The sequence below is a fragment of the Centropristis striata genome, chromosome 11 (genome assembly GCF_030273125.1).
Source record: "Centropristis striata isolate RG_2023a ecotype Rhode Island chromosome 11, C.striata_1.0, whole genome shotgun sequence".
Taxonomy (NCBI): Eukaryota; Metazoa; Chordata; class Actinopteri; order Perciformes; family Serranidae; genus Centropristis; species Centropristis striata.
The window spans coordinates 11521600-11549363 of NC_081527.1; the positions used below are offsets into that span (position 1 = coordinate 11521600).

The window sequence follows — 27764 nt, forward strand, 5'->3', positions numbered from 1 at the left end:
AAAAGTTGAGGAAAGTTTGAGAAAATGCTGCAGTTTTTGTCGTCCATACGTGTTTGATATCAGTTCGGTTCAGTTTGACTGAATACTGAATTTGTTGGTCAGTCTGTGGGTTTGACTCTCATTGTAGAGAAATAAAAAGACTGAAGTGAGATAAATAGACTGAGAATTTTCTCTTTTTTGACAAAACAATTCTCGATTGAATTTAATTTTGTGAACACAAAATGCAGTTAAACAGTTCAATCGCAATAATCACCATATCGCAAAATGGTTAATATGGCAATAATATCGTATTGTGACTCAGGTATCAGGATAAAATCGTATCGTGGGGCCTCTGCTGATTCACACCTCTACTAACTTGTGTGTAGTCATTCCTGGTTTTAATCAGACACAAGCCCTTGGTTTTTACTCAGTAGTGCAAGTTCTTCTGATTTTGAACTTGAATCTGGGAAGGAAACAAGATGTTCTTGCAGAGCTTTAGTGTGTAAATGTAGTACAGTAAACAGGACTTTAAGCAGCCACATGATCTCCTCTGTCTGACCGGGGAAGGTCACAGCGTTTTGTCAACGACCTCCCCCTGACAGACAGACAGACAGACAGACAGACAGAGGCACCTTCCAGCTGGAAATAGTCCTGTCCTGATGTCAGAGAGGAAATGCCTGCTGGACAGAGGTCTTTCCTGCATGTGGCGCCGTCAACAACCAGAATTTAAACTTCAGAGGAACTCTGGGTGGAGTTTGCTTACTTCACTCTGTGTGTTTGTGTGAGTGTGTGCATGTAGTGGCAAGTATGAGAGGGTCAGCAATTACAACACAATGAGATTCCGCTTTCATTTTTGACGAATAAGATTTTCCATGTGGTCACTCGTTCTTTGGCTCCTATTAAGGGCATGAACTGGCGTCCTGGCTGTTTGTGTTACATGCTCACAACAACAAAACACAAAGCGATGAAGCATGATGTGCAATTAAGGTCATCTATGAAGTCCTGATGACAAGTTATTTTACCCAGAAGACAAAACATTATTAAAGGAATACTTCACCCTTTAAATGATCACTTGCATATCACTTGGATTCAAACGTTATTGTTGATCAGAGTGTGTTAACACAATATTTGTTTGCCTACCAACAGACAGTGAATGTTTAATTTGTAATTTTGTTCTCAGGACCGTAAGTTGCTAGCGACAGCCCAACAGATGCTTCAGGACAGCAAGACGAAGATAGAGTTCATCAGGATGCAGATCCTCAAGGCCAGCCAGGCCACCGAGATGAGCTTCGAGAGCAACGATGTGATGGGTGAGCCTCCACTCGCACTCAGTGATTGATTTTAGAATTAGGAGAAATGCCTCTGTGAATGCTCACAAGGTCTTCTGAACAATTATAAAAGAACCATGTCCTTCCTCGTCCTCCAGACAAACCCATCATCAGCCCGTTGGACCTTCGGGTGGAGGAGCTGTGTCACCACGCCAAGATAGAGTCTGCAGTGGCAGAGGGAGCCAAGAATGTCATGAAACTCCTGGGCACGGGAAAAGTCACAGAAAAGAGAGCACATTCAGAGGTAGATGTTTGTGTTTACACGTGTGTGGCTTTTTGTCAGGAACAGATTTTCTTCCATGCATAGTTGCTGCTTTCTATTAAAGTAAAATCTAATATATGCCTGGGCAATTATGTGATCGCGATACATTTCAGGTCGATTACGGTGATCAGCTGTGAGCATATTTACTCGATCAAATATGTCGGAAATGTGCGTGACAACAGCCAATCAGAGTCGACCTTTTCCTGCTCCACTACTGTTTGTCAGTTGCCAGAGAAGTGAGCAAAGAGAAAACAATGGCAAAGAGATTACAATCTATCCTCAGCTGTATAATGAGAAAACGAACATTCACAGCACGGCAATTCACACACAGGTATGGTGCATTCACTAGCGTTGGAACGGCTATGTAGCATTAGCCTTTCAGCTACTACTAGCGGAACTAATCTGTAGTTTCTTTAGTGTTCAGTACAGATACTTTAAAACTGGAAGTTTAGAAATAATGTGAAAAAATTGTGATAATAATCGAGATTGGACAATATGAAAAAATATATTGTGATCCCTTTTTTTTGCCATATCGCCCAGCCCTAATCTAATGTGTAATTGATGTCTTTCTCTCTTCCATTCTTCTTCAACCCTTTTCCACCTTTATTTCATTTCCTATCACCCTCCTTTGCTTCCTCTGTCCTTCCTTCCCTCCTTCCTTTCTTCAGGCTCAGGCTCGGTTTAATGAGTCCAGTCAAAAGCTCGACCTCCTGAGATATTCCTTGGAGCAACGGCTCAACGAGTTGCCGAAAAACCACCCCCGCAGCAGCAGCATCGTGGAGGAATTGTCCCTGATTTCCTCACCAGCCCTTAGTCCCAGATCCAGCATCATCTCCACACAGAACCAGTACAGCACCGTGACCAAGCCCGCCGCACTCACAGGTAACAACAGGACACAGTGTTGTTTATTGACTGTTTGATAAGTATTTAAGATGATTAAAAACACTAAAATCCCTCAATTACTATTATTGTTATTTTATCATTATTGCTCAAAGTAATAACCTTACCTAATACATTTTGAAGACCAGCTGTAATGTGAAAAATGGGATAACTAAATAACTTTGCACAAGACAGCCTGTGTGATAAATGGATGTCTTGTCGTCCCACCTCACTTCCAGGCACGTTAGACGTCAGGCTCATGGGCTGTCAGGACCTTCTGGAAAATGTCCCTGGTCGTTCCAAAGCTGCGTCTGTCCCGCTGCCCGGCTGGAGCCCCAGCGAGACAAGGTCATCCTTCATCAGCCGAGCAAACCGAAACCGCAGCGTGAGCTCACGGAACATGACAAAGAGCGAGGAGCTCTCCAGTGAGTAGATCTGACCTAATACACTGCATTATTATTAATACTTAACTAACCTCATGCCTCTTTGGGGGCTAAAACATAACAGCGTCCGTTATCAAAACAGGCGTTTGCATAGTACTGTATATATGTCTTTTTTTTGCCAATGTATGCATGTTTTTATCCATACTGGAGTATGGATAAAAACATAACAATCGATTAATTGATTGTTAACGTTATAGATGCTTGAGTTTGCAGGTTTCTTCCAAACGCCCTATTTTATATTATATTATATTATATTATATTATATTATATTATATTATATTATATTATATTATATTATATTATAAATATTGATAAAAAGATTCAAAAGTCGTTCTACAGTTGCACCGACCTTTAATGGACCTGCCCAATGAAACGACCTTGTCTGTAATACCAACTGAATGACACATTCCCACATTAAGGGCATTGTACTTGATAAATAAATAACGTGTGTATGTGTGTATGTTTCCCAGATGAGATCAGCGCAGTGTTAAAGCTGGACAACACAGTAGTCGGCCAAACAAGCTGGAGGTCGGTCAGCAACCAGGCCTGGGATCAGAAGTTTACACTGGAGCTGGACCGGGTAATACACACACACACACACACACACACACACACATACACATTTCTGCCCTTGACCTATATCTCTGCTGTTGACTCAGCGTTGTGTTTGAGCAACACAGTCCGTGTTTCTCACATCTGTTTGTTGTGTATCTGTGGGTGGGTGTGTGTGTGTGTGGGTGTGTGTGTGTGTGTGTGTGTGTGTGTTGCTCTGTCCCGTAGTCTCGTGAGCTGGAGATCTCAGTCTACTGGCGTGACTGGCGTTCGCTCTGCGCTGTCAAGTTTCTGCGGCTGGAGGACTTCCTGGACAACCAGCGTCATGGGATGTGTCTGTATCTGGAGCCACAGGGGATGCTGTTTGCTGAGGTACACACACACACACTCACAGACACACACACTTAAACTCACACAAGCACACACACACACTCACAGACACACACACTTAAACTTACACAAACACACACACACAGCGTACACACGCACACACACACACTTAAACTCACACAAACACACGCGCACACACAATCAGAGACACACACATTCACATGCACACAGTCACACGCACAGACACACACACACAAACACACTTACAAACACTTGCACACTTGCGCGCGCACACACACACACACACACACACACACATTAAAGTCACATTGAAACAGCTCCTGGTGACCATAAAGGACAGAAATATAAATATAAAATTGGCAAGCTTGAAAACCAACTGAAATATTGATTAATTTTCTTCTCATCGTTTGGGTACATCCTGTAATATCTGGAGGTGTTTCCTGTCATACATACAGTTCTACAAGCTGTTTTCTTTGTTGTCTTCATTTTTATGTCTCTTGTTCAGGTTACATTTTTCAATCCTGTCATCGAGAGACGACCAAAGCTACAAAGACAAAAGAAGATTTTCTCGAAGCAGCAGGGTGAGTCAGCATTACCTCACACTTTTGTGATTCTCAGACATAGAAACACACAGAACAGGTTTGTACCTGAATGTGTAAATATTCAAAAATTGCTCAATTTCTCTCTCCAATATGGGTTAGTTGTCCAAGGCGACTGTTTTATTTCAGTTCATAACCTCTACAATTGTACAATGTAATTTATAAGCACTTTTCCTAAGGATTATATGGTGAAACTCCCCCTCCCCTTTAAACCAGTCGATGGAAATGTTCATAGATAGATAGATAGATAGATATACGGTACTTTATTTATCCCAAGCTGGGAAATTACATTACATTTCATAACTTGCATTTCCTGTTTTGCTAAATTACAAAAGCCTGCTTGACAAATGAATGGGAACACGACTGCTGTCCTTTAACCTCATCCTCTCTCTGTTATCAGGTAAAACCTTCCTGCGAGCCCCTCAGATGAACATCAACATCGCCACTTGGGGCCGCCTGGTGAGACGAGCCATACCCACCGTCAGCACCAACTCCTTCAGCCCGCAGGCGGCTGAGACCGGGCCCAGCAGCCTGCCTGGTTCACCCACACCTACCGGGTATATAAACACTCATACATGCATTCATGGACTGAGAATATTCACAAGTGGTCAACAACTGATACTAAGGGAGCTTTCACAACCCAAAGGTTTGTCCATTTCAGTGGAACTGTAGTGCTGTTAAATCCTTGTGAACACTCTGATCGTACTCTGATGCCGACCAAAACAACCAGTCCAAACCACTTGTGAGAGGGGCTCTCATTCTGTTTCCAAATTAACTCTAGTACGGTTGGATTGCACTTACAGGAAATTAACCAAAGCAATAGATCAATAAAATAAATAACTTTATATGTATAGCACCTTTCAAAACAAAGTTACAAGGTGCTTGACAATAAAACAAAATGCAATCAAGTATTATTGACACATGAATAAAACAAACAATTTATAAAACAATGTAAAAGAAGGAAAAGGTCAATAAAAGGCAATACGATAAAAGTGAGTTTTAAGAAGAGATTTAAAAGATGACGCAGAGTTTGCAGAGAGATCCAGAGCTTAGAGGCCCATACAGCAAAGGCTCAGTCACCTTTTGTAACCAGTCTCAGGGCAGGTTGAGCACATTTTACACATTTTCTCATTTTCTCATTCTTAATTTGTTAATAGTTTTGGCTGTTTTTATGCATTCAGCATGAATTTTGTCAGGATTGTGTATTTATTTGATCTTGTTATTTCAAGCTCAGCTCCTCAGTAAGGCTAAAATACACTGTGTACAAACAGTAGTTACACTCTTAAGGTTGAGCGTGTTAAATGTGCCATTGAAACCAATTCAAAATGCAATTTTTGATCTTACTTACGTTAAAGTTTAATACATGCATTTTATTAAGAACCACTAGTAGAGGATCTTTGGATGATCTGGATGATGTACACAAAGCCACAGATGCAACATGACCGGTAGAGGACTGACTCTGCTTAAGTCCAACATCTGGGCTGAAGAACACATGCAGGAGATGCTGAATAAAGTCCACAAAAACAATGATGTTTATAAAATCTTTTGAGATCAACTGGAGGAGAAAGGATTTGTGTGCATGATAGATCAGTGCAGGGTCGAGTGAAAACGCTTCGACAGCAATATTTTCATGGTGCGTTCGGCTCAGTGTTGCTGTTTATTTCCGTGTTTACATTTCCACCACCAACTTTCCAACCAATTAGAAATAATACTGTGAGTATATTTCCAGCCCTCTGCCTTCATACACACCCCTCTGTAAATCTTTTTTTAATTTGGTCTGCTTTCATTTATGCACTGTGAAAGCCAACCAGACTAAATACAAAACGAACCAAAAGTATCAATTTCACTCTGATTTGGACAAACCAAACCAACCTGGGTTGTGAAAGCAATCTAAAACTACTCTAACAAATCAAAAAGGAGTTAACAAGTTAACAAGGTGTTAAAATCAGTTGTGTACCTTTGCTTACAAACAGCGACCCTCTGGTGACCAAGCTGGACTTTGACAAAGAGCCCACCCCAGGGCCCAAACACTACCCAGCACCTGATGACATCAGAGAACCACTGGTGCAGGACAAGATGCCCGACAAGGAGGAAGTACAGGTACAGTGGTCTGGGAATTACTGATGTTGTTGACTGATGTGAGTCATTCATAAATCATTATGTTGAGAGCTAAACTAAATAACACACTTTTTTTTTTTTTTTTTACCACTGATGCTATCATGTATTGACTAATTTTCACTGTGTTTACTCACTAAAAAAATTCTTCCATCATTATTGAATACAGTCATGCAGATCTTATAATGAAGTGATTATTTGTAAATATTAAGACAGATATAGACAACTTCGGACTTGTTTAAAACTACCAAACATTCAATCATTTTCAGAATGTTAACCCTTTATATGCCAGTTTATATAGTTGAATTATTTCATAATTTTATTTTTTTTAAACACAAAAAATTAGTTATTTTCCATATAATTAATAGTAGGGGGCTCTTGGATATGTCAAAGATTAGCAACAAAATGTATTTGATAGCATTAGTATTTTTTTATGTTATGTCACAAGAGGGTAGTTAATTTGAGGAGCACATAAGGGTTAAACAGAAGTAAAGACTAGTACTAAAAGCGGCTTAAAGCTTATTTTCAGGTGACCAAAACTATTCTAAATGTATTCACTTTTCTAACCTGCTCCTGTGTTCCTTCTCTGCAGGATGCACTCGCCTCTTTTGACTTTTTGAACAAGAGGAACAGCATGGCACTGAAGCCGGACCTGGACAGAGTGGCGGAGCACGAGATGCAGCATCCAGACCTGGAGCTCATCGCCCTCCAGAAAGACACAGAGCTAAGGTAAGAGAGCCGTGGGCTTGCCTTGTTTGTGTTGCTTTTAAAGCTTCAATTACATTTCAAATGAAAGATGAAGATCATGACTTTTTATTTAACCCCTGAGTTGACTTAGGGGTCAAAAATGACCCGCCACGATGTTTAACAGCAGAGGAAACCCCCATAATGATCTTTTTTCAACTTGAAATTTGATGACTTTTCCTACATGAGAGAGTAAAACATTGCCTTTGTTCTTATTTCCATGAAAGCTGTTGACCAGCAAGGTACAAATCTTCATTTAGGGGTCGAACCGGCAGCTATAAAATAATTTCATACCAGAAAAACCAAGCATTCATGCACGCACGTACACATGCACGCTTGCTAAAGAATTATGTTTATACCTATGCTGTACCTTTAGCACTAAAAATAAACGAAATAAACCTACTTTAGTAAAACAGTAAACCAATTATGAAAGGTGTGCTGAAATAAAACTGAGTGGATCCCAGTGATTTAAATCCAGTTTTTCTGCACTGTCAAGAGAGAAAAACCCGATATTCACAAAGTTTTCCTTCATCCAAGATAGATTTGGGTTTTAAAATTCAATCAAGCTGCTTTATTTAAGGGGTTTAGTGAAGGTGGGTGATTTTTGACACCCTTATGTTAAGACAACATAAGGGTTAAGAAGGGTGACTGAAAGAATAAGATGATTTGTGGTCACATTTTGCAGTTCTTGGTATCTTCTGTTCAGTCTTTAATGTTCTGACATACAAGTGGAGCTGAAATAGTAACATGGTGTAAACACTGCCCCCTGCCTTTGAATCTTCACGCTATTGATGCTGAAAAGTGAACACACTGCCTGCTGCAGGTTCTGTGTTCAAACCACCAGCTTTATGCAAGTCTCTCTACATTTAATTCATAATGAATACTCATTTAAACACTGATCTTTACAGGGAAGAAGAGCAGTTCCACTTCAGTCTCCAAGACTTCAAATGTGTGGCAGTTCTTGGACGCGGCCACTTTGGAAAGGTGCGTTTTATTTCATTATCCAACAAAGTGCTCCAACTCTGCAACAACTCTTATTATCCTCACTTGATTGTTTTGTCTAAAACGTGCCTGAAAATAGTAAAAGTTTATAAGAGCCAGAGCTGAAGGTGATGTATTCAAATTACTTGTTGTATATGACAAACAGTCCCAAACCCAAATATATTAAGTTTACTATGAAATGTTCATTAAAAAAAGCATCAAATGCTCACATTTCAGAAGGTGGAACTTGGGCATTTCTGGCTTTTTTTGCTTGTAAAATTCCATAACCCTCCTGTTATGTTGTGGGTTGACCCATTTCAAAGTTTAAAATTAAATAATGTTAAAAGTATTTTTTCATAAAAAGAAAAAACATTTAAATGTTAAATAACATTTTAAAAGTCTTTCCAATATGCATAAAAAGTTTTAACATGCATTTTTTTTTTATGAAAAACTGGTGAATTATCCTCATTGATCTGTGAGAGGTAAAGAACACCATTGCACTAAATATTGATTGAGATGGTTAGTAATGGAGTTAGTAATTAAATACGAACAATGTTAATTGGGATTTTTTAGTTTCTGACACTTTTGGATAATTAAACATGCCCTGGGTCAAACTGACCCATGAACTCTATTTCTGTTCTTCAGAAACGAACATAACAGGAGGGTTAAACAACGTATTCATTCTAAAACAAGTTTGTGATTTACTCTCCATCAGTTGCATAAATGGTAAATCAACTAACTGTCTCAGATGTAGTCCAACAGAACAAAGCAGACAGAAAGCTGACAGGTGTCTCTCCTCTGCTTCCCCTCCTCAGGTGTTGTTAGCAGAATACAAAAGCACAGGAGAGATGTTTGCAATCAAAGCGCTGAAGAAAGGAGACATCGTGGCTCGCGATGAGGTGGACAGGTAAACGTTTAAAGTTTCTGCTCAGGCTAGTGACTTGGAAATGTGAAGAAAATTAAAGTTTCTCAGTGGTGTGTCCTATTGTTGATGTGGACATTTCAGCGACTGGTGCTGCTGTCACTCACAGTCTCCCTCCTTTCTTCTCCAGCTTAATGTGTGAGAAGAGGATTTTCGAAACGGTCAACAGCGTCCGCCACCCGTTCCTCGTCAACCTGTTTGCGTGTTTCCAGACACAGGAGCACGTTTGTTTTGTCATGGAGTACGCAGCGGGAGGCGACCTGATGATGCACATCCATGCCGATGTTTTCTCAGAGCCCAGGGCCATGTGAGTGTCTCGCTGTCTTAACCTGATAACACACTGTCACTTTAATTGTGAGGGCCATTTAGATTTCATGCTTCTCTCAGGCTGATTCTGAATGTCTGGACTTTAATGCACAAGCAGAACTTTTCCACAATAACACCTGAAACAAGCTTAAAGACTGTCTAAATGAGCCCGACCGATATTACATTTTTAAGACCAATGCTGATGATTGATATGGTGGCCAATATATAGTAAATTTTTGAGCTGGAATGAAAAAAAAACTTTTTTTATGTGGATTGTGCACCGATTCCTCACCCCTCTGCAAATGTACCCAGGGAGCTACTTTCTCAAACATAAAACTTTATTTAATAAAATGTAACATTATTATACATTATACAAACAAATTACATTGTCAGCCAATTCTACAAATGATAACTGAAAAAATAAAGAATAAATAGGAAAGAAATAAACATAATTATTGTTCAGTTTCAGTCAATTTCTGACTATTTAAAAGCTAACACCATTTGTAAATCACACCAAGCTACTTTTTTTTGCATTATATATTGTGTAAGAAAAGTTTTCATAACAGCACATATCAGACAGCAGAAAGACTGATACTGATAGGTCTTTGATAGGCCAATATCGGTCAGCTGGTATATCAGTCAGGCTCTACTGTCTATCAGCAGCTTTTATTGGTTTTGCACCCTCGCACTTGACCTGATGATTAACACGCCACATTATGTATGACTGAAGTCTGCAGGGCTTCACAAGTCTACAGGGTGGACATTTGTCATGTGTCTAAATTTCAATAGCAAAGCTGTATTTTCTCCTGGATTTTGCAGGAATTCATTAGGAATTCTGAAAGAACTGACTTTAGTCCTCTAAACCAGGTTTGGGCAATTAATTTTTCCAAGAGGCCACATGAGATACTGTGAAGGTTGCGAAGGGCCGGACCAAAACTCTGAACTTAATTCTGCTCAATGTTTCATCGCTTTATAAAATGCAGTAAATTATCTGGTTTTGCTAAGAATACATGTTATGATAAGACTTAATGTTAATGTGGATTAAGTCAAATATAACTGTAAAAAAATAGTCAAAACTCCTGTCACTATCTCACTTATCTATAAATTTTAAACACAACATACATTCCAACCATGAAAACAATATAGAGCGTGTATGTTATGCAGTAAACCAGCAATTTATTAACCTTAGGCAGAAGCAATAAGTGTTTTTCATAAGGTAACAGGGTAACTCAGTGTTTCTGTGCAGGTGCGTCTGCATGCACGCACAAATGTAAATCGCCTTCAAAATAAAAGCACTGTGGTATTGATTTCTAATTTCCCGGTAACCTCATGCGGGCAGGACAGAGACAGCCAACGGGCCGGATGTGGCCCCCGGGCCGCCTGATGCCCAGGTCTGCTCTTAACCATCTCTGTGTTCTTCAGTAAAACTCATGTAGCCTAATGCAGTGGGTGTTTTGTTCCCTTGCAGATTTTATGCAGCCTGCGTCGTATTGGGATTACAGTTCTTACACGACCATAGGATTGTGTACAGGTAAGAAGTTTTAAATCATGTTGAGCGATTATTTTCAATCCCACATCTGTCAGAAGCATGAAGTCTTCAAACAAACATCTGTTTTAATTTGCAGAGATTTGAAGCTGGATAACCTGCTGCTGGATACAGAGGGCTATGTAAAGATTGCTGACTTTGGGCTTTGCAAAGAAGGTAAAATGGAGAATACCATACTGAGGCGTTAGATTATGTAAGATTAAACAAGAGAATTGCAATAGGATCTCAAGACCCATACCAAGTAGCTTCAAGAAGACTGAGGATTATTAACCCTCCTGTTATGTTCCTTTCTCAGGAACAGCAATAATGTTTGTGGGTCAATTTGACCCGGGGCATGTTTAATTATCCAAAAGTGTCAGAAACAACAAAATCCCAATGAACATTGTTTATATTTCATGATTAACTCCATTACTAACCATCTCAATCAATATTTAGTGCAATGGTGTTCTTTACCTCTCACAGATTATGGTTCAATGAGGATCATTCACTCGTTTTTCATAAAAAATGCATGTTTAAACTTTTTTTATATGTAAAATACAATGGTTTTACATGACATTGAGTTATTGAAAACATTTTTTTTACATTTTAATTTTTTTCTTGTGGAGTGATGGTGATAAATTAACACGAGTCACCTGTTCTGTTCAATGGTCAGATTGACCATTGAACAGTATCTATGTAATATAAACATGCAAATATGTGAAATTAACCATTTTTATTTTATATGTTGATTTACATTAATTAAGCCAAGCAGAAGAAGTTTCATCCTGAAAAAATACATTTAACTTTTTTTTTTTTTTTTTTTAACTTTAAAAGGGGTCATTTTGACCTGCAACCTAACAGGAGGGTTAAGAGAGATGGTGCTAGCTTTAGAAGGATTGGTCTTTTATTAAAGTGTCTCCGTGTTGCTTTCAGGAATGGGTTTCAGGGACCGCACCAGCACGTTTTGTGGCACACCAGAGTTTTTAGCTCCCGAGGTTTTGACTGAAACGTCTTACACTCGTGCTGTGGACTGGTGGGGGCTGGGCGTCCTCATCTTTGAGATGCTGGTCGGGGAGGTGAGCGCACATTCAGTGTGATTGAGGATCTAAAACTGATTTTACAAAACCTTGTGCGAACATTCAGTAACGTTGACATCTTTGCATATTATTTGATTCATGCTGAATATCAGTGATTCATCTTCAGCAGCAGATATCAGTTATTACATCTTCATCTTTTTTATCTTGGCTCGTCTCTCTGCAGTCTCCTTTCCCCGGCGACGATGAGGAGGAGGTGTTTGACAGCATCGTCAACGATGAAGTCCGCTACCCAAGGTTCCTCTCGACCGAGGCCATCTCCATCATGAGGAGGGTGTGTAGAGATAGACGGAGGAAAAAATCTGTCTCCCGCTGAATAATCATAAATACGTATAAACTCTGGTTGTATTCCCCCGTCTGTGTCGAGAATCAGAGGATTTTATGCAGGAAATTGTGCATCATTGGGGACATTTTTGTCCTCAAAGCAAACAAATCTGACACTGCACAAAAAAAACACAACATTATCATTATATTGACATATATCAGAGTGAGAATTAAAAAAAAATCACCCTTCGCATTTAGTAAACAAAACATTCATTTTTTTTCTGTTTTTTTTTTTAAAGAAAACAACAACTGTGCCATTATATGTAAACAAATTGGCATTTAAAGGTTAAAATCCTGGAAATTAATATATATTTGGTAGTTATGATCAAATTCAGAAAATAATATTAATGTGGAGTAATTTTTTTGCACTTTTTTTAACAAGACATTTTGTCCTTTAAAGTGAACAAAATCTGACAGTGTGATTTAAAAAAAAAAATGTTTGTTTTTGTTTTTTGTTAAATCAACAACAAAAACTGTGGCATTATATGTAAACAAACTGTATTTTAAAGGTTAAAATTCTGAAAATAAATGTAATTTGGGGAAAGTGTAAAATAATATTAATATGTAGTATTCTTTTGGCACATTTTTGTCCTGGATAGACATTAGAGTAATTTTTCTTTAAATGGTTACACAAGAGTTAAAGAAATGAATCAAAGCCCAATACTTTTGGATTTCTTCAAAATAAAACATTTAAGATATCTTATACTAAAAAATAAACAATTTTGAATTTTGCAATTTTGCAATTTGCTTATTCGTCTTTTGCAATTGGTTGAATCAAATTACCCATTCAAAAACATTTTTGCAGCATATTCTAAAGAAATAAAAGTCAAGTAACCCTTGATCAAGTAACTGTAATTTGATTGCACATTTTTTTTGTTATCCTAAATATAAACTGTTGTTGTCGTCCTCATGCTCAGCTTTTGAGGAGGAGTCCAGAGCGACGACTGGGAGCAGGAGAAAGGGACGCAGAGGAGGTTAAGAAACATCTATTCTTCAGGGTAAGGAACAAAAATGGCAAATCCCACAATCATATTGTCATTTAAAACCAACAAACACTAATGTGACACCTCTCTCACACACATACTTTTTTTTCTCTTTCCCCTCTCTCTTTTACTATTATTTATGTATTTCATCTGTTGTGTTTATGTGGTCAGTTAAATAATTTTATACAGACAATATCTAAATATTGTATAGTTTATTTGGTTTCAATTTTTGTAACCGTTGTTTGTTCTTAATAGTATTCAAAGCTAAATCTAAAGGTGTATACAAACATGTTTAATGTCGACACCAATGTACCCTGATATACAGTCATGGAAAAAAATATTAGACCACCCTTGTTTTCTTCAATGTCTTGTAAATTTTAATGCCTGGTACAACTAAAGGTACATTCGTTTGGACAAATATAATGATAACAACAAAATAGCTCATAAGAGTTTAATTTAAGAGCTGCTATCTAGACATTTTCCATGTTTTTTTCAGTAATAACTAAAATCATCAAGAAAAACCATGGAAAATGGCTGGATATCAGCTCTTAAATTAAACTCTTATGAGCTATTTTTGTTATCATTATAACTCTCCAAACAAATGTACCTTTAGTTGTACCAGGCATTAAAATGAACAAGGAATTGAAGAAAACAAGGGTCTAATATTTTTTTTCTATGACTGTAGGTATGTGCCTCTGTTATTTTTGTATACACATCAATAAAAATATGAAACAGAGACTAATGTGACCTCTCTGTTTCTCGGCAGAACATGGATTGGAACGGACTGTTGTCTAAGAAGGTGAAGCCGCCTTTCGTGCCGACCATTCAGGGCGCCAACGACGTCAGCAACTTCGACGATGAATTTACCTCAGAGGCTCCGATCTTAACCCCGCCCCGGGAACCCCGAGCGCTGAACTCCGAGGAGCAGAACATGTTCTCTGACTTTGATTACATCGCTGACTGGTGTTAGCTTCACCTGACCTCCCCTCTACACACACACACACACACATACACACATACGCACTGTGAACCAACCAACACAGCAAAGACTGTAGCTCACATCGTTTTTAAAACTTTCTCTCTTCCTTGCCCAAAATGTTGAGCAACGAAGCCTTCGGGCAAGACTCTGTGCCATTGAGAAGAAAGTCCAGAAGCCTCCCGAGGACCCCCCACTTATTTTTTTAAATCACATGAAGAACGTTTTTTTTTTTTTTTAAGAAAACAAATGAAACTCTGTTGTTGGAGAGTGAAGGAGGAGGGATGCTTTGTCCTCCTGCACACGTCGTCGTCGTGTCCATTGTCTGACCACTGAGAATGTTTTTCATATGAACTCTGAGAAGACGGCAGCATCACAATCATGTTATTCAGCGTCACCGTCTCCAGTTTTTTTTGATCTGTACAGATTATATTCAGTCGTATATTTTATTGTTGTTTTTTTCCTCCCCTTTCTTCAATTGCAAAGCCCTCGCCGGAGCTTTAGGACATTTTTTATCTCATTGAAAAGTTTGACATTTCTGCCAGGTGTTCAGTGAATCCGAAGTGCTCAAAGCATTTATCACTGAGCAGTCGACGACAACAAACATCTTGACTACTACTGCTGCTGCTGCTTCACTTGAAATCAAACATTTCTTTTTGTCAAGGGGCTCGCTCTTTGTCCACAATCTGCTTTAACACTTTTCTCGTCACTCACACAACTGCATACAAGAACCCACATCATTATAATACATTTTAGTATTAAAAAAGCAGTTAATTCAGTGTTAAATGCTACTTAAAGTGTTCTATTCACTACCATCAATTAGGAAATTAGTATTGGAGATGAGTTGATAATTAAAAATGCCTTTAGGCCAGAAAATGTTTAGTATTCTTTGCCGTCTGACGCCCTCTAGTGGCTGTGAGGAGAATCAGCTGAATTCAGATCAAAGTGCCGCTTGGTATTGCAGTATCTTAATAAAATCAAACATTTAGTAATTTTATCATAGCCTAGTTCAGTTGGATTTAATGGAAGCAAAGAAAACGCTGTTCTATGTTTCATTAATTCAAGCAACAAGCAAATATCTTTTCTCTAAAGTGAATGCTTATGCTCCCGAAGGATTTTTTTTTAATTTAATCTTTTTATTCTTCAGTGAACAGCTGGTTGTGGTGAACCTGACCACATGTCTCTTGTTACCTCAGTCAAAGTGAAAACACTAAAGTGATTCACAGTTAAAAGCTACCAAAACCAAATTCATCCTGTCCCTCTTGAAGCAGCAGACAAACAAACTCCTCGTGGTTGAACTGATTGATGGACTGACAGATGAAGCAAAGATGTGTTGTGCAGAAATCCATAAAATGAATGCTGAGCTGTATTTTGGGGGAACAAAGGAAACTCAGTTGTTCTGTCTAAAACGCAGTTTAAATGCTTCCCACACTGTTCTGTGATCTGTTATTTTTCAGTGGAACCAGCTGACGACTTTCTCTCAATTTGCATGTCATTATCTATAAACGGACTCAAATGTTGGAGACCTGTTGATATGAATCACTACAGGTGAGGGCAGGGTATATTATATATACATACTGTATGTACACAGTTAAGCTGAAAGCACTAATTTTATCAATAGTTTTTAATTATCTACGTTTCTTAATGATGAAAATAGATTGTACAAAGTTGTTTTTTTATCCTTTGCTTGTGCATGTTGTTGCCCGAACAGATGAAAACTTTATGGATGGTACACCAACACTCAAGTCACAGAACTGTTGCAGTTTCACCCTGGTGTAAAAAAAAAAAGGCATTGCTGCAGTCGTTGCCCATCATGAATGCACAAATTAAACATTTGTAATAGTGGCTTTGCTTTAATTTTATTTTTTCCCTCTGACATCCTAGTGGTTTATTCTGGATTTGATCTGATTCTGTTCACTCTGGAAACCAATTTAAAGTAAGTTTTGTTATATTTAAAGGGCCAGCGTGTAAAAAAAAAATGGAATACAAGTCAACAGTGAATAATCACCTAAAACCAATTGTTTTTTCATTAGCTTAGAATCAGTCTTTTCTTTCTAGTCGTCCTTCGTGCGGTCTGCCATTTTTCTACAGTAGCCCAGAATGAGGTCTTTTGTATTTTTACTTTTCCCGAAAGCCACTGTAGGTTCTCCTACACCCTTGGAAAGGGAGGGGTGAGGAGAAGAGTATTCAGTGTGCTGTAATATGTGACTTCAGAATAGATGAATCTCTCCCACTGCTCCTTTAGATGCTCACAAAGCAGCAGTTTTCCTGCTTTTGAAGACATTCAATCTATAAATGACCGGAATAGTAGAACAAGATTTATGTAAACAAATGTTTAATGTTATTTAAACCAGCGGATTACCATGCTTTAAAGAAAAACTTTTTATTTGTTTAAATTACTTAGAACAATTCAAACTAACTAACAAAATAGAACCAGGTCATTTTTCTACAAAAACAAAGTTTTATGTATACAATATGAAACCAGCCTAAAATTGCAAGCATCAATTACATTTTCCCACTTGGACATATATACATGATACAGTATATACACTCAAATGAAATACTGTAAGTACAGTCTGCAAGCTGTTTAATTAAGCACTGGAATGTGTCCGTTTTATTCCTGTGAGAGCGCCTCGACAAAGGCCAGAAGTCTCAGGAGGGACTAGAGAAATCTTCCAAATCCAACACAAATATGATTTTAAAGAAAGAATATCAGCAGAAAAATATCGTCACTGTGCAGGGGGCATCGTCTTCACAGTTGGGGCAGCTTGTCGACGGGTGTGTCGAATTTGAAGTCTGGAGGGAAGAGTTCTGCAGCGCGTGGGTAGATGAGTCTGTAGGACTGTCTGATCGTAACATCTGCAACACCGGCAATATCCCCGATTTCTGTGGAAGCATCAGAGACGAGGTTCAACTAAAGTCTAAAACCCACTGCATTTTCAAAACACAGTACAAGAGCTACAACCTTCCTGTAACTCAAATATGCAAAGTGGTGCAAAAAGTGGAAAATCTTTTTAACCACTCAAGAATTGATTAAATCCCTGCAAAACTAGACATTTAGGACGCTTTCAAAACCCAAGGTTTAGCCTGTTTCAATGGAGCTCTGGTGCAGTTAAATCCTTGTTACGGTTTGTTTGATTCCTTGTGAATGCACCAATCGTGCTCTAGTGCGGACCCAAACAACCATTTCCAAATCAACCCTAGTGTGGTTTGATTGCACTGTGAACGTAATCTGACAGGATACCTGTGCAAGGCATTTTGTGAGATGTACACAGAGTGACAGATGCAACATGACAGGGAGAGGATTGACTTGGACTTCTGCCGAAGTCAGATGTTTGCTTGAAACCTGGGCCGTCATTTAGTAGAAACGCCAGAGCCAGAAAACAGCCAGTACAATGAAAGGCAACTGGGGTGCGTTCGGTTGCATTAAGCACTGTGAAAGCAGTGAAACCAGACAAATTAAAAAATGAACCAAAAGTATAAATTTCACTCTGATTCGGACAAACCAAATGGACTTGGATTGTGAAACAACCTAAGAGACCAAGACCTTGTGTAGAAAACCCATGCTCTGATTTGGTATATTTTGTTTCATTCAAGCAGTGAAGCTTAAAGTTGAAGAAAGTTTTATAAAATGCTGCAGTTGTTGTCGTCCATACATGTTTGATATCAGTTCAGTTCAGTTTGACTGAATACTTTGTGGGTCAGTCTGTGGGTTTGACTCTCATTGTGGAGAAATAAAAAGACTAGTGAGATGAATAGACTGAGAATTTTCTCTTATTTTACAAAACAATTCTTGATTTAATTTAATTTTGTGGACACATAATGCAGTTAAACGGTTAAATCGCAATACTTTGTATCGCAATACTCACCATATCGCAAAATGCTTGAAATTGCGATAATATTGTATCGTGACTTAAGTATTGGGATAAAATCGTATCGTGGGGCCTCTGCTCATTCACACCTCTAATGGTTAGTAACTTGGCTGTGAAACCCCCTTCATGTCAATATACTTAGGAAAGCTACAAAAACTGCGGGCCCAGACGCCTGAGTCTGAGGGAAGTTGAAGAAGATAGTTACTTGATAATTATAACAGATGAAGATGATTGCAAACAATTCATACTGCAATCCAACAAAACACATTGTGGATGTTAAATGAGCAGTGGTTTAAGGAAGTTATTAATACATTACATATATTCCCCTCTCGTCTCAACACGACATTTATGGGTTTCATCACTCACCTTTCTGGGTCTTCTTCTCTGCGGAGGCCTGGGAGGCCATGTAGATGGCTGCTGCTGCCACTGAGATGGGGCTCCTGCCGGGCACCAGGTCGAGCTCCACCGCCTTCCTGGCGATGAAGGTGGCCGCCATCTGCACCTGTTTGGGCAAACCGAGGTTTGAGCAGAAGCGGGACATGAAGTCTCCGGTGGTGATGAGGTCCACGCTGGTCTCCAGCGCCTTCAGGATCAGCTTAAAGCATCTGCCGATCTCCTTCTTGGAGATCCTGGATACGGCGCAGATCTCTGTGGAGGGACGGAGAGATGGAGTGACGTCAGAGAAATCTTTCTTCTATAAATAGGATGTTTTCGTCTTCAAGGCCACGGGGACAGGAGGCACACGGTCTTCAGTTAATGGTGACAAATCACACACTGCAGATTAAATCCCATTAAGAGACACTTAAGGGGTTTTGTGTGTGTGTCTTTTCCAGGACAGCGTTGGTACAATACTTAAATATATATCCACAGTTTCATTCTGTGCTGTCTAAAGATCAAGATGCTGTATGTAATTAAGTGTTTATACCAGTCAGACAATAAATCACACGTGGTTTGAGAGGATAATTGTAAATAATTCAGCTAACTTTAATTTCCTATCCTATGTAACATGCAAGATTAAAAATAAACATGAATTAAGACTGAATATGCACAAGATTTCATAGTACTATCGTTACTTGTTACCACATTAGAATTATCCCTTCTTTTGATTTGGTTCCGTCAATCAATCATCAAAAGCAATCCTGACCAATATGGCAGATAGCTCAAAATAAAAGAAAATAAAAGAGCTTATTCTGACCTTTAAATGTTCGTGGTACACCTTCTTGTCTGCAGGCGATGTAGAGACAGGCTGAAGCGATGGCATCGTTGGCTCGCCCCTTCAGGCTCTTCTGTTCATACACCTGCTTGAATAGGTTGTTTGTTCTGTCCTGCAGAGCAAAAAAAAAACATTCATTACAGAAAACTAATTATTTGCATCCTCTTGATATTGAGAGGTCCCGTTAGCTGTTCCTAAGGCAAATTCAAGCCCATTTCAAGCATCATCAAGCTTTTCCAGCACCTTCCAAGTTGAGATACAGTACATACAGCGTTTACAATAAACTGATTATTGCACTTCTTCATCACATTCAATTAGATTTTATTGTGCTATAAATAACCCCAGTTATGTTTGTTGCAGTATTCTACAAAAGGTGACAAATGATTGTAAGCCCTTTGCAACCCCAAATAGTTGGGAATTCTCTGAAAAAGGATGGTGAAGCTTTTTAAACAGTATTAACCAAATGTTATTTACCTAAAATAAGTATAATAACTTATTGTGGCAATTGAGTAAAAATGAGTCTTTCATGCAGCCCTTCTATTGACATTTTTCACTCCATTTCTGTTCCGTTTCTGTTTTTACAAAACTGCAGACCCTGTACCCCCCTTCTATACATGAGACATGCATATGAACATATCAACTTCTGCGGGGACTTCAGTCTGCACTTTAGTTTCTTTAGTGGGTTACACAGGCGCTCCATGTGCAGAGGCTACAGTCCTCGACCCGGCAGAGCCGGGTTCGAATCCGGCCTAAGCTCCCTTTGCCGCATGTCCTCCCCTCTGTCACCCCCTTTCTATCTGTCTCACTATCAATAAAAGCCTTGAAAAATGGCCAAAAAAATATCTTAAAAAAACAAAAATGATGAACCAAAGAATGACACAGAATCAGTTTCATTTCCCTACTACACTTGCTCACTATGTTTTGCCCACACATGCATGGTTTCCATTCCTCTCTCTCCTGTGGGTGTGTTGATCTTTTTATTTTACTTACTATGATATTCCTCGGCAGGTTGATGCGATCTGCCATGGTGCTGATTTCCTTAAAGGCGTTGAGCATGGCCCGGTCGGAGCTGCTCATGGTCCGCCGGTTCTGGTACTTGGAGTTGCCGAATTCATCGTAGCTAGCTGCGCCAGTTCCCTATGGTGGAAATAGAGGATGTTTATCAGGAAAATTCACTGTAGTTGTATTTCACGCCATAGTAACTTTGAGGAAGTGGTTTATTGTGATTGCAGGTGCTCTGGTTCAACAGACAGAAAGAGACATTCGTGTTTCTGCATCACTTTTGGACCCAAACTCACCACAGAAAACTGTACCGCATGGTATCTATCTGTGTGTGTGTGTGTGTGTGTGTGTGTGTGTGTGTGTGTGTGTGTGTGTGTGTCTAGGGCATATCTCGCTGACCGTTAGTCAGACTGACCTCAGATTTAGTTTGTGCCTTGCGCATGGCACGAAGGTGTGCATCCTCAATTTGAAGATTTATGAATTAATTTTTCAAAATATCATTATTTACGTAGGATGTGTTGCGGCATTGCACTGTCAGACGCCTTTTGGGGGAGCTCCGCCCCATTGTGTGATAGGCCTACACCTGGTCAGTAACACAATTCACTCTGGATTTCCACACCTGACTCATCTCATCTGTAAGTCTATTTAGCCTACCTATCTTTCAGAGCTTTAAAGTGCGCTGCACGGTTCGATTTTCCAAGAATAATCAAATAGTTTCCAGCGAATATCAATGTTCAATGTGTATGTGCTGGATGGTGTGGTACCTTATGAAAAGTAAGTGTTTTATGGAGTTGCAGACGTTGCAGTGTGGCATGTAATGTGCAAATTCTGTTATTTGTGATTAGCATGCTAAGCGGAGATTTAGCTTTATTCACTTCTTATGTTGCATTACTATGTAATTCAGGGATGACATTCATGTTGCTTAGCATAATGCCCATAATCATTTGATATGAGATACTTACAGTATACAATAGTATATCAGCTAATTGGGTTCATATTAATGTACTTTTATTGCAGCATACTACGTAATGTGCTATCTCACGATTAGCATGCTAAGCGGAGATTTAAACCCTTTCTTACGCATCAGTTTGATCCATTGAAAACAGTAAAAACACTTTCACACACAACCTTATTTGGCCATAATTGAAAAATCTACTTAATCTCCCACAGTACATACTCCCAACAGGCACTGCACTAGTGGTATTTATATAATGCTGCAAATGCTGATATACAATTAAAACTTGTTGAGTGTTCCAGATGTTATAACCTGTACATTTACATCAGAGCATGAGTCAAATATCCCAAAAAGTATTCTCATCACTGGACATTTGTGTTGCTTTATTATCTTTTTAAAACCTTCATATCATTTGAACTGAAAATACCAACATCTTGGAAATGGACTGCACACGACACGGCACATTTTTAACAATGGGAACCTCACCTTGCTGATCATGGTGGTTAAGTCACCTCCGTTGAGCAGTGGGTTCTGGGCGTCTCCCACTCTGGATGGATCTTTGAGAGCTTTCTCATTGGAGAATGTCCTCCATTCTGAGCCGACATCGATTACACGGTCACCTGAGGAGAAACAGTTCGGCCAATTTAAAATAAATAACCTATATAAAAAAATTAAACCTCAAACTGGTACAAGATAAAATACATAAAATCGTATAATACAATTTGTATTGTAATGTGTAATATACCTTTAATGGCTAAATTTACTGGACAAATATAACAATTTAAGCTTAGCGCTAACTTTCTTAACTTTATTTGACCAAGTACCAACACAAGACATAATAAATTAGTTAGTATTAAATGTATCCAAACTTAATTGAGCTCGTTTTCCGACCAACAACATCTTTGGATAAATAAATGCTGCCTTTGTTTACCAACAATATCCGTAAAACAATTTTTAATACACACTTTTTCAGACTGAACTAGAAGCTGAAGATTTAATTTCAGAAGCGGGACTTGACAGTTTGATAAATGTGACCGTTTTTGTTAAAGTTTTGTGAGTCATCTGCACATACAAAGAGTGAATGCATTTTGTTTGCATGCACTTTCTGTGTTCTGTCGCCTGTCTGGCTGCATCTCATCCCTCTGGAACAATTAAGCTGAAGATGGTTAACACTCAGCTCAATTCCCTCAACAAAATGTATCTTCAGAGACTGAAATTCAGAAAATGTTGTCGTAATCCTTCCGTTTTGTTTCCACAACCCGTTAGAGCCCACAGTTTACTATATTGTATTCTGAATCTAGCTCCAAACATTTTACACATCATCTGTTCCATCTCTTTTGTATTTTCTTATCAATGTGTGTTGTGAGGCAGAAATTCCGAACAAAATACTATCTAAACAAATGTTCAGTCATTAGATTGCATTAAATCGGACATGTACAAAAGGATAAAAGGTGCAACAAAGGCAGGGCATATTAGTTATCATGACTGTTCTTGGAACTGTGTAGCAGGGTCGGGGATTAGATTTGTGATATTTTAATCCTGTTAGGCATTTTTTTTTTTACTGTCCATAAGTCTTTCTAACATCTCAAGGCAAAGTGACATTCATCTCCTTAGAGGTTGGGCGAAGCTACGAGAGCAGGAACAGAGGGCCCTTTGGCTTGCCTCACAGAGCGGATGGCGTCTCTCGTCTCCCACCTGACCCGCTCTCTGCTCAGGGGGCTCATTAGAGGAGAACTGTGTGTTCTCTACAGCTTTGTGTCACAGACTGCATCACATGTTATGCATGTGTGTGCTTTAACAATAACTGACAGATTGATTAAAACACTAGACAAGGCTGAAATTGCACAAATAACAGTTAGCCCTTGTTTTAAATAAACAAAAAACAAACAGAATACATTAGACTTATCATATAGTCGCAGTTCTTTGACAAACAAAATCCTCCTGTAAAAACATTAAATTCGGCGTGCATTGCTGCTAGATCCTGCAGATTTATATCTACAAACAAGTTCTAGAGTAATACATTTGTGACTAGATTTTCCTGAAATTAGCTTCACGCTTTGAATACTGTGTCCTTGTGTTGCCCGTCAACTCAGCTGATGTTCACATGGAGAATCATTTCAAATATGGTGACCTCAAAACCAAACGAACAGGTTCATGGAGACGTGTACTGGGAAAGCTTTGTGTGTGCTGAGGACTTTGATTAGAGGTCAAATGAGTAAAGTTAATATAAAAAAACAAGCACACTATGATTCAAAAGGAAAAGCGCATGTTTGAAGTGTGTATACTGACCTACTACAAGGCCGCATTCGGGGCAAATCATGTCCCCTGCTCTGTAGTCCTCCACCAGTATGGCATCAGGGTGGTTGGGACACTGAACTCTGGGAAGGGCGAGAGCATCTCCGCTACAAAAGCAGAAAAACACTTAGATAACCAAACACCTCAAAAGGCAAAAGAAGATGGGAAAGGGAGGAAAATGAAGAAGGACAAACATTGGGTGGGGTAGAGAGAGAGAGACAGAGTTCATGCTGAGGTCAGGACACAAAACTAAATTTACAGCTACAATGTCTCATTTTCAAGAGCTGGAAAACATAAACAATAATAAAGATAAAAACTGCAGCAAAGTGTGACTTGTGAGAGATCACTCATAAGGGGAACAAACTAAAATAAAGGCGAGGCTAATTTCCATTTCAGATACATTGAGGAAGAAGATTGTATTACATAATGTTACAATCCTGATGTGCCATTTTAAATTTACTTTGCCCATTTTGTTGCTGAGAGAAAATACCAGAGCAAAACAGGCTGAAGCTGGCTTGGTCAATGTCAACATGTGACTCGAGACAATAATCAGAGATCAAAACAGGTCAAAGTAGTACTAATCTCAACAGCACATAGACAACAACAAACAACCTGAAAGCCAGATGTATAATAACTTTTGATATTGCCTTAACTTATGACCAGTATTTGTTACGGCCATTTGCTCCTCACTGCGCCTGACAGACAAAGCATTCTCTGCTGCTCATACTCCTTGACTAAACATGTGATAAAGTCTTTAAATAAAACAGGTTGATGATGATTATGTGTGACGCTGACATAAAAAACTAAACACTTTGCATGTTTATATTGCCATTCGGCCTAAAAATACCGGGATATGAGTTTTGGTTTATATCGCCCAGCCCTAAATGAAACTATTAACTATTCTTATTATATATATATATATATATATATAATCAAAAGCATAATTGGGCATTCAATTGTATGATGAAATAAGCCATTGTTGTGTTTTACATTTAAAATAAAAGAAATGAAAATTGACCATTACTAGTAACGTCTTGATAGTCTAAGGATGGCATAAACTTTAGTGCTTGGGGCAAGAAAAAGAAGGAAAAAGGTTTAAATAGAAATTGAATCGAATCGTGACATTAAAATCAAAACTCAATTTAAATGGCGGATTTGGGGAATCTTTTTATTTTTTAAAACTTTATTAATGCAACGTGGTGCAATGCAAGAAAATACACCAACAAAGCGAAAACTTTAACTTTAACAAAAAAACTTTAGATGGGTAAATTCTGTGAATTATCTTAAAAGATACTTCTTTAAGATTCTTTGAATTTATATAGCAGGTAAATTCCAGATAAGGTTATTAATAAGGTTATTCCATATGGAGTTGATACGACTTCTTTCTGAAATAAAGAGCGTATATGACTATTACTATCGCGTGTAGAGGAGAAACAAATTTGGCCGATTTCAAGTTTTGTTGGATCAAAGGGCAATAATGGATTTTGTATTAATGTACTTTTAAATGACATAATTACACCTAGAGGGATTGCAGTTAGGATTTGGGGAATCGTGACCACATCGTAATTACATGTAGGGTGACCCCTGGAATAAACCCAAAAACCCAAACGTCACGATGATGTGGCGAAAGCAAAACAGATGATCTAACGGGGAAATGCAAACATTATTCTGCAGACTTTCGATTTTCTCCTTTACATACTGATTAACGTACATGTCCCTGACAGTGAGTTAGCTGTAACAAAACACCAGATGAGAGGAAAGTGAAGTAAACAGTCAGTTAACGTTGGTGTGTCCAACAAAAGCCACTGACTCGCTCAGTGTACGAACTACAAACAAGCTGCAGCTAACTAGCGTTGCCTAAGAGCTAAATGTAGGCGGGCTGCAAGGAAAACATTCGATGTTTTTTTGTGTTTACAAACGATCGGAATCTGGTGCTGCTCGCACATATGTTAGCGCAAGTTTGATCGCCAAACTTCTCTAGCTGTTGTTAACCGCAAACTGCCTCAGGTGGAGGAAAAACGAGCCGAATCCCAGATGTTAAGCGACGATAACTAGATAATAAAGTGTAGCTATTGAAGGGCAGCAGTGAGACTGTAACGGCGACACAGAAAGTGACTTCTGGCAGCATCTAACCAGTTAACGTTAGCTAGCGGAGTAGCCGTTACCTAGCATAACACATCGTACACCTAACGTTACGTACAAAGACGTGATGTAAGTTGGACTAACACTAGCGTCTTTCGCCATGTCTAACTCGGTAACTTTTACAAAAATACACCCAGAGAGACACAAATTAAGAAGGATGAGATATTATATTTGGTTAAAAGCGCTACGCACCGGCTTGTCGACGCCATGTCACTGCTTTCTCCGCCCGTGTGTCAAAGAAACAATTGAATACACCACCTCTATATATAACTTTTTCTGATCACGTGCCCGTAGGAGTACGGAGACCTATGAGGCTCAAACCAGTCTAAATCGCCTTTCAGTACAGTATCACCGTTTTTTTTTGTTGAATGTCAGGGTATCAAATTAATTCGGAATGGGCAACTTAAATGCTGGAGGGGGCCACAATTTTTTCATGGACACTACCACAGGGCCACATATAGGACCGGGCACTTAACCAGATATGATGAAACTGTAATTTTAAATATGTTAACAGTGCAGTAACTTAACATATTCCCTGCTCAAATGCATGTATAACAGTATAAATAGGACTACAAGAGGTTTGAAGCAAATAAAAAATAACCAATTACTGTAATTTATTTTTTATCAGTGCAAGAACAGCAGACCAACATTAATTGCAAGAAGTATTTTTTTGCATTTTTACACTGCACTTTTACGATTTCATGCTCAAATGCACGTAGTTGTACTGAGGGCCACTTCAAGTGAAGGTGCCGGCCGTATGCGGCCCCCGGGCCTCCAGTTTCCCATACCTGATTTAAACTGATTTAAACCTAGCAATCCCGATGTATTTGATTCTAAAGTTGGGTCTTATATATGCCAATATTCAGTTATAGTTTGTATGGTTTGATATTGAGTTGAAATCGTTTTTGCAATGTGCCTACAGAAATCAGACAACACCCAAGACTCCTAAAAAAGATAAGATAACGTTAAGATATAAGATAAGATATAACTTTATTTATGCTGCAGTGGGGAAATTAAGTTGTCACAGCAGCTCAAGATACAGACACATAGATATAGAAGACAGAATAAGAATATGAAAAATAAGATATATACATACATTCTATACACATTATATACATACATTTCTGCTATTTGGCATTTATTATAAATACATGCTTTTGTGTGTGTTTGTTTTCCTAAAACCACTCTGCATTTTACAACTATTTCACATTAGAGAAAATATATTTTAGTATGTTAAATAGGTTAAATAAGTTGTTGCATGTAGTAGTATAAAAATCTATTAAAAAAGCAAACAATTCAGGTAGGGATGGAAAAAGTTGTTTCCCCACTTCACTAAAGATACATTTATGAATAAGTCATATAAAAGGCCATTTAAAAAAGTATACTGTAAGAATGAATTTCTAAACTGTCCTGATTTCTCCTAAGGAGCCTGCAGATAGAAAAGGCCTGTGATACTGCTGCCTGACAGTGCCAGCCTGTGTGTCTGACTTTGTACCAATCTGTGACTGCTCCTTTGCATCATACTTCCCAGGCCTGTGAAGGAAACCACACAGTTCCACAAAGAGTCACTTGATTTGGTCAAGTTCTGTGGCAACAGAATGACAAATCTACATCCACCCACAATTTCAAAATCAGTGCTAAACTATTATACAAACATACATTACCCACTACATAGTATGTGTTTTTATGTGTTGTCAAACTGAAATTAACTGCAAATGTTTGTAATGCATTATCATTACGTCAACAGTATCAGTCAAGAATGAAAGTGTGCATCCAGACAACAGCAGGTGGAGCTAGATAAAAGAGTGTCAGGTTGCCCCACTTAGTTTTTATGGACACATCATTCGGTACTGATCTCTCTCTGTGGTCAACCGTATTAGACATCTTACCATTCAGATTGCATTTGTTTGGATAATTAAATT

General features: G+C 38.6%; 2 protein-coding genes across 2 annotated transcripts in view; one reads left to right on the forward strand and one right to left on the reverse strand.

Annotated features, from left to right (window-relative positions):
- The window catches only part of pkn2a (protein kinase N2a), a 32281-nt gene extending 16398 nt beyond the window's left edge, over positions 1 to 15883 (forward strand). Inside the window, exons 5-23 of the mRNA XM_059344014.1 lie at positions 1160 to 1289; positions 1406 to 1551; positions 2238 to 2451; positions 2688 to 2873; positions 3362 to 3471; positions 3672 to 3815; positions 4300 to 4375; positions 4794 to 4950; positions 6367 to 6493; positions 7101 to 7237; positions 8161 to 8236; positions 9049 to 9140; positions 9286 to 9462; positions 10930 to 10992; positions 11087 to 11163; positions 11920 to 12062; positions 12247 to 12354; positions 13322 to 13402; positions 14154 to 15883. Of these exons, the coding sequence (XP_059199997.1) occupies positions 1160 to 1289; positions 1406 to 1551; positions 2238 to 2451; positions 2688 to 2873; positions 3362 to 3471; positions 3672 to 3815; positions 4300 to 4375; positions 4794 to 4950; positions 6367 to 6493; positions 7101 to 7237; positions 8161 to 8236; positions 9049 to 9140; positions 9286 to 9462; positions 10930 to 10992; positions 11087 to 11163; positions 11920 to 12062; positions 12247 to 12354; positions 13322 to 13402; positions 14154 to 14357 (2448 nt within the window). The 3' untranslated portion in view covers positions 14358 to 15883. The remainder of the gene's footprint in view (positions 1 to 1159; positions 1290 to 1405; positions 1552 to 2237; positions 2452 to 2687; positions 2874 to 3361; positions 3472 to 3671; positions 3816 to 4299; positions 4376 to 4793; positions 4951 to 6366; positions 6494 to 7100; positions 7238 to 8160; positions 8237 to 9048; positions 9141 to 9285; positions 9463 to 10929; positions 10993 to 11086; positions 11164 to 11919; positions 12063 to 12246; positions 12355 to 13321; positions 13403 to 14153) is intronic.
- Positions 15884 to 16730: 847 nt separating this feature from the next.
- On the reverse strand, positions 16731 to 26096 carry gtf2b (general transcription factor IIB). Its single transcript, XM_059344030.1, has 7 exons — positions 26035 to 26096; positions 23695 to 23807; positions 21892 to 22025; positions 20439 to 20585; positions 19431 to 19560; positions 18602 to 18883; positions 16731 to 17249 (listed from the first exon to the last, which is right to left on the reverse strand). The coding sequence occupies exons 1-7, from the start codon at positions 26049 to 26051 to the stop codon at positions 17116 to 17118; spliced, it is 957 nt and encodes a 318-aa protein (XP_059200013.1). The 5' UTR covers positions 26052 to 26096; the 3' UTR covers positions 16731 to 17115.
- Between the last annotated feature and the right edge of the window lie 1668 nt (positions 26097 to 27764).